The sequence below is a fragment of the Saccostrea cucullata genome, unplaced genomic scaffold (genome assembly GCF_032062105.1).
Source record: "Saccostrea cucullata isolate Sc308-1 unplaced genomic scaffold, CSIRO_AGI_Scuc_v1 ctg4113, whole genome shotgun sequence".
NCBI classification, from domain to species: Eukaryota; Metazoa; Mollusca; class Bivalvia; order Ostreida; family Ostreidae; genus Saccostrea; species Saccostrea cuccullata.
In genome coordinates, this window is record NW_026931354.1 from 26,882 (window position 1) to 34,462 (window position 7,581).

A 7,581-nucleotide genomic window follows, 5' to 3' on the forward strand; every position below is an offset into this window, starting at 1 on the left:
TTTGTTTTTTCGGCAGAGGATTCTCAATCCTCCATGGCACTCGATCCCACTTCTGATGTTTTAAAGGTCTGTGTTTGCTCTGCTCCTATATATTTTGAATTGTTTTATAGACTTTTGATCTTGAATACTTTTCTTTCTCTATGTTTCATTCTTTAAACTTTTGCCTGAATCAGAGTAAATGTTTTTTTTTTTCAAAAACGCATTGATAAATTTTTAATCTTGTAAATGCTTTAAAAAGACCAGATGTATATTTTTTTTATTAAGAAGAGGATCGTAAGTACTGGGATTCGTTGTTCTAAACTGAAATATAACTTCCTGTCGTTTGCAGAAATATATATATTTATATCTATAAAGTGAATGTTATCGAGACATCCGTTTCTTCTGTAAGTGTTTATGAAGTAGGAATATATATGTTATAAAAAGAAATTTGTTTGCATGATATTCAGAAAAAAGTCATTTGAGTCATACACAAATGACGGAGGTCTGTATTACGGGAATTCAAGCCTATAGTTTGCCATTCTTTGCAAAATTAATGTAGTATATTATGTAGTAGAGAACAAAGATATGGGTAGCAGATACTGTTATCGATCAGTTATCATTGTGATCATATGTTTACGGGAAAGTTTCAATCAGCTGCATCCACTGTAAGTAAAATGTTTAGCCTTCCTTGATTTATATTTTCATAGCTGTCATAGTTACCATTTTTCACCTTTACATCTCTCTCTCTCTCTCTCTCTCTATCTCTCACACACACACACACACACACACACACCCTCCCTCACACACCCTCTCACATACCCTTACATACACTCTCCTCACACTCACACAAACAAGAAATATGTTTGACTGTGATGCACGTACATTGCCTTTATAAACGTAATTAAGATAACTTTTGTTGTATTTTTCAGACTTCTCAGGATTCCTCGTAGTTATTGCACTTATTGGATCGAAGGAGAGTGTATCAGTATGTTTATTGAAAAAAAAACACTAAATTGAATGGGGAATATAAAAGCCTTATATAATATTTTAAAGGAAGTAAAAGTATGCTATTAAAGAAATAGAAAACGTCTATCTGTGTATATGATTATACATGTACATCTTTTAGACCGTTGAGGAAACATGATAAACTATTTGATAATAGATATTTACAGACTTTTAAATAATACAAAAATAAAATCCAAAGCATCAAATACTAGTAAGAGTTTTCTTGATACATTAAAATTTAAGGATGTTTGAAGGGATACTATGGCGGTAATTGTGAACACCCCTGCAGCTACCCTACCTATGGAAAAAAATGTCAGTCAAAGTGTTACTGTGGAGAAGAGCAGTGTGATCATATCAATGGATGTAGAGGTATGACATTATCAAAGTAGTCAGTAATACACGTACAAAAGTCATTTACAGTGTGTGTTTGATAATACATGTGTATGTGAAGCAGATTTCATGATACAAAATTTAATTGTAAATTTGGTGATTTAAAAACTCTATTTCACGATACGATAGAATACACGCACGATACGATAGGATACACGCACGATACGATAGTATACATGCACGATACGACAGCACAGGATTTCCGTGTAATGGTGTTTGAAATGCCTTAGATTTTTATCTATTTTATATTCAATATATATATATATATTTAAGAATATCCGATCCTCAGCCAGGAAGGATTTCTCCAAAAATTAATGTTTGAAATGCATCAAAATGAAGCTTGAAAATGATTTTTTCTTCTTGGAACAATTTTCATTTTATTCATCTTAATAAGATTCAAGGTTTTTTGGAAGTCTTAGAAAATGTCTTATAAAAGTTGACATTTGTACCCTACACACAAAATATAATACAGTTTTAAAGAAATAAGATTTTCTTGAATCCAGCCTTAGATACCAATGCTTATTAGCATGATATGAAATAAGAAGTGATTTGTGGTGTCTTGCAATGATAGCAAAAGCCTTTCACACTATGTATTATGGAATACATGACGGAAATAGAAGACAAAAAATACTAAATAAGTATAAAAAATCATGACAATTTCTCTGAATGCCCGGATACCTATCTTTTTTTAACCTAAAATATATTTACTGACCAATTTGCAATTAAAAAATGCATTGCTGATATTCAAATTCGCCTTTTCTGCAAAAATATTTGAGATTTGACAATTTTCCCTATATAATATGATTAACTTTAATCTTTAATTTTAAAGAAATACTGTGGATAAATTTACATAACTTTGTGGATTCAGAGATACTTTTAGGACTATTTTTGATAACTTAACTGCTCCTTACATAAACGTGAGGAACGGAATACTAAATGTAAACATTATTAATATGGTAACTAATAAATTTAAAACAAAATCAAAATAAATTTAAAACAATGACTTTTTCGTCATAAAAAAAGTTACACAAATCTTCCGTATAGAGTGAATAAAGGGATAAAATGGCAGTAGCTAAGGTTTATTTACGCTTATAACATTACACTTCTTTGAAGTTCAACGTTTTTGACGACAAATTAAAACACGTTTTAGCCTTTTGAACTTCTTTTCGTGTTATGGCGTTTTGAGTGCCATATATTTCATAACATTTTACTCAAAACAAATGTGTTATGTAAATATTACATTATTATTCATACATAGCACAGTTATTGTTAGAAAAAGGGGACAGAGCCTAATTTGTATGGGAAAGCTTAACTATGAAATCCTCTAAAAACCAACAAATGTTAGAAATACCACAAAATGAGGTGATTTGCTAATTCAACCTGTGGGAAACCATCAAATTATATTATAATTTACTACAGCATGCTGATTTGCCGATAGTTAAATGCCACATAACAAGTTATAAACAAGTCACTGATTGCAATCCACTTGGCGATGTGACGTCATTTCGTAAAACGTGATGCAGTTTATATGCAGTTAGAAGCAGTTCAAGTAATATTTTATCAACGAAAATATATTCTATAATTGATTAAAATTTTACTTACAGTTATTCTATAGGTCATTAACTTGGATTCAATGTATTTATCACGATTTTATTGATATATTTATTGTATATTTCGTATTTAATTGATAATGCCGTATATTTGTATGCAAGTACATCGGGCCGTATTGTGGGGATCTTTATAAATCGATCTAGTGCAAGGACATACATTCAGTGGATCATAGTAAGCTTTTATAAATCAATTCTAGAAGTATCAAGGTATCTGAAAAGTGCTGTGATCCTGATGAAATCTTGAAAACAATTTAAGTATATCAATATTTCATGGCTTTGACCAGCAAAATATACAGCATTCGGTCATACAAATAGGATTTTAACAATGAAACACTTTTCAAAATCTCCAATACTTGTTGAAAATATTAATAAACTTAGAAAGTTAGAATTTTACCTGGGTTATGCCCTTACACTAGTGAAATTTATAGGTAACCTCAATACTGCAAGTAAATGTGCTTAAATCAAGTGACTGCCACATCACATGACAAGTCTAAATATAAAATCTAATTGTCCTCAATATATAGTTATTAACCATAATACCAATTATCCGATATGTAAATAGTACTAAAAATAACCGCCTTTCCGATTAATAATGAATTTTTAATTACAAAATATTGTCGATATTTCTACGCGCACCTTAACTGTACTGCATATCAAAAAAAGTTTTGCAATATTCCTTATAGAGTGTATGAAGGGTTATAATGGCAGTAGCTGTGACCAACCGTGTAACTACCCTACCTATGGAAAGGATTGTCTGTCAACGTGTAATTGTGAGGAAGAGTATTGTAATCATAGCACTGGATGTAAAGGTATGGCATTATCAAAGTGATTGGTAATAATTTTTTTAAAATATCAATTGTATTCCCTTGCAGTTGGTAACTAAACAAAGTGATGTATCTATTCTTGTGTTACTTAATAACGAATATCATGTTAATGTTTGGAATTCTTTTTGCGACATCTTCTCATGCATTTAACAGGATTATATTTATAGGTTATAAGATCTTTAATACAATTTAAAACACTCGTTCTCATTAAGTGTCCATATCTCTGCAAATGAAATTTGATTTATTGAACAGAGCAATTATATTCTTTAAAATGTCATTTCATTCATGAAGATACATGTACATTTAATTTTAGTGAAATTCAATACAATGAAATGCACTTACGGTCAATCCATGCTTCAAGCAACCTTTCTATACTCATTGCAAGAAAAAATAAAAACGAGTCATTGACTGGCTATTTGCCATCAACGCGTTTTTACTCCATCGATGGTATTAACGTTTTCACCAGTGTGATCAGAAGGCTGTCGACCACTAGGAAATCAAAGATATAAAGTGGATCCTCAAAGGTAGAAGGGGTTAATAGTGGTATAAGTGCCAATGTATAATAATGTCTGCACTGGTTTTTATTTAAATGTTATAAAGTAAATATACGTATTTTTCTCTTAAATAAAAAAAACGTCAGTAATACATATGTTATGTACACAATTTACATTGTCTACGAATTGAGTTTTTATATGCGTCATATTGTTGCATATTATTGATCAAAATTGAAGGTAATTTGTTACTACTTAATAACCTTTGTTTGAATGTTATTGTTTTTTTTTATTTTGTAGAGTATTGACTGTTCTTAAGATTTTCCTGTATAATTCTTTTATCGTGTCCATTGTAGGAATCACGAATTATTTGGACTTCTTCTTGGACTTCTGGATGGTTTGGACTAATTTTTTTTCTCTCTACTTCTCTCTACTTGCAGGAAATAGCATGGATATGGTTCACAAATAATGTTTGTCATGAAGTTTTCAACCAAGTGAGAAAAAGAAGTTCCATTTTTCGTACCTGTTTGTAGTAATAATTCATACCTATTGTTTCTTCATTTTCATTTTCTTTATTTAATAAATTGAAATATATAAGAGTATAATACTAATTTCAGTTTTAAAAGAAAGAAGGATATGGAGATAACGAACAGTATTCAATCTCAAAGTCCATTAAACAATATACAAAATAAGAGCAGAGCAAACACGGACCTCCGAAATATCAGAGGTGGGATCAGGTGCCATGGAGGAGTGAGCATCCCCTGCCGACCGGTTACACCCGTCGTATGCTCGTTGTCGTGATCAGGAAATAACAGAAAAAATCCGTCGTCAATTCAGTGAATAAATAGTGGACTAACAATTGGTATGAAAAACGTCAGTCAGCATTTGACTCAATGATAAATTGTATTTGCTGCCAAGGTCATTGTATCGACCATAGAACTTACGAAATGTTGACTTTAAACGAGAACTGTTGATATTCTTGTTTCATCAACTTGCTTGTCAGTAATTTACCTCGTTTAAGAAATTCTTCATACGTAGAGCATGCTCTTGCGTATCGAATCAACTGAGATATATATACTCCATATGTAGATGATGAAGGTATATTGCTGCATAAGTAAGGGAAGTTGACGATAGAAAAGTTAAAGTCATCACGTTTATCATATAGCTTGGTTGTTAGATTACCATTAGTGTCTTTTTCAAGTAAAATATCCAAGTATGAAGCAGAAGTGTCGGACTCTGTGGTATCTTTTATCTCAAGCTCACCGGGATATATCGTGTCGACGTAGGAATGGAAATTATCATTATTAATTGACAATACGTCGTCGATATACCTAAATGTCGAGTTGAAGGCCACAGCAAGTATTTTTCTTCTTTTCATGTATAAGATTTTGCATAAATTTTGCTTCATATGAATATAAAAATAAGTCTGCTACTAACGGAGCGCAATTTGTACCCATGGGAATTCCAATAGATTGTTGGAATACCTGGTCTCCAAAAACCACATAGATATTGTCAATCAGAAACTCAAACATCTTCTTGATGTCAACTTCAGAGTACTTATGTGTGCAATCAGAATCTGTTTTAACAAATTAAAATTGGCAAATGACCAGTGACGAGGTAAGTAAATTTACGAGTTCCATTTTTATTGAAGAAGCAGCTGTCAATGTTATCAAAAAGTCTGGATTTTAATTTTTAATTTGAAAAGTCGTAAGTTTTTAAGCTGTTGATTTTTGTAAATTCTTGTGATTTCAAATTGTCCAAAAGTTCTTTAGAATTTTTAAGTATCCACATCTGATTTACACCACTTTTTGAATATGTAGTTGCACAGTACTCTTGAAGTTTTTCCTTCACTACTGTCAATATCTTAGTGAGAAGTAACAAAAGAGGCTTGGTTGAACATTTACTGAAATTTGCTATGTATCTTTGTTTGTAAGGATTCTTATGAAGTTTCGGAATCAAATATATATAAGGTAGTTCAAATTCATTTTGGCTCTGTGGAATATTAAAAGTATTCAAAACTGACAGGTGATTTTTGAAGAATTTCTTCCTTAGAAAGCACAATTTTAAAATTGATGAATAACAGCATTATAAAAGAATTCCCTAATCATTACCACATATTATGCCTCTACAGTCACGGGTAGCGTAAATATTTCTTGATAATTCTACCGGAATATAAATTAGGAATATAAATTAGGGAGGTCGATAGGCCAAGAGCTGAGGAAATATAATATGCATGCAACTCTCATGCGCATCTGTCTGTTTATTTGGCGCTAAGAAGGCCAAATATGCATGTAAATCTCGTGCGACTGCCTTTGTTTTTGACGTCAGTGGGCGAGGACCATTGAAATTTGCATGGGAGTCCTCGTTTTAATTTAAGTTTATGTTCTACATTTTAAAGTCTAAATCTACAATTTTATTTCACAATGAAATGGTAATATAAGGAATCACTGTCTAGTTAGTATAGTATGCCAGGGACAACAATAGTGGGAAACATGGCATAATTTATGCATAAAGGGCTTTGTCTGCTATGCCAATTATCCCATGTTTCCCACTATCGTTGATGCCCTGGCATACTATACTAACTAAACAGTGATTCATTAAATAACATTAACCATTTTTTCCGAATCAATTGAAGCAACTTGTTAAAAGGATATTTCGGAAGCTTTCATATATTTTTGTTCTTTTAATGAATACCTGATATGGCGGCGCTCTATTTGACAAAAATGAGAACACAGGTTTGGAATGTGAATGGTTATTTAACAAATAAAACTATCTAAAACTGTTCCAAAGTAGTAACTTGTATATCAAAAGAGACTTTATATATCATGGCTTTATTGTGCATGATCGATATCAATGATTGCTACAAACACTTTTGACACTTCATCGCCACCATTGATATAGACCTTTACTAGTTTTCTAATCCAGATTCTTTTTGTTATCTACAGAGATGTGGTGGTAAGAAGTTACAATAAGTCTTCTCTATAATTAATTTTTTTTAGTTTTCATAGTTTTGTTTGATTATATTTTCTTTCAGATAGATTAAACAGTTCGTTATCTTTACAATCTAATTAAAATTAGATGTTAGTTCGGCTCACATACTCGCTACACTAACATCTAACAACATTCCATAGAGGGTCACATCAGAGTTCAAAATCTATCAACCAATCAAATTGTCACTGGCAAAATCATCGGATATATGTCGACGTAATCGAAGCGAATTACTCTAGAGTTGTTCCGAATTTGACCACTGACGTGACCCTCTATGGGATGTTGTTAGATGTT

General features: G+C 31.6%; 1 protein-coding gene across 1 annotated transcript; it reads left to right on the top strand.

Annotated features, from left to right (window-relative positions):
• Positions 1–366: 366 nt before the first annotated feature.
• LOC134232328 (protein draper-like) lies at positions 367–4,647 on the top strand. Its single transcript, XM_062714282.1, has 5 exons — positions 367–644; positions 909–964; positions 1,228–1,353; positions 3,668–3,793; positions 4,194–4,647. The coding sequence occupies exons 1-5, from the start codon at positions 565–567 to the stop codon at positions 4,214–4,216; spliced, it is 411 nt and encodes a 136-aa protein (XP_062570266.1). The 5' UTR covers positions 367–564; the 3' UTR covers positions 4,217–4,647.
• Positions 4,648–7,581: the final 2,934 nt, after the last annotated feature.

What these genes read in the sequence shown, in the direction of transcription:
- LOC134232328 (XM_062714282.1), top strand. Translation starts at nt 565, where the DNA reads ATGGGTAGCAGATACTGTTATCGATCAGTTATCATTGTGATCATATGT. An exon ending in TTCAATCAGCTGCATCCACT is followed by an intron (nt 645 to 908) that starts GTAAGTAAAATG and finishes TGTATTTTTCAG; the next exon opens with ACTTCTCAGGATTCCTCGTA. An exon ending in GATCGAAGGAGAGTGTATCA is followed by an intron (nt 965 to 1,227) that starts GTATGTTTATTG and finishes TTAAAATTTAAG; the next exon opens with GATGTTTGAAGGGATACTAT.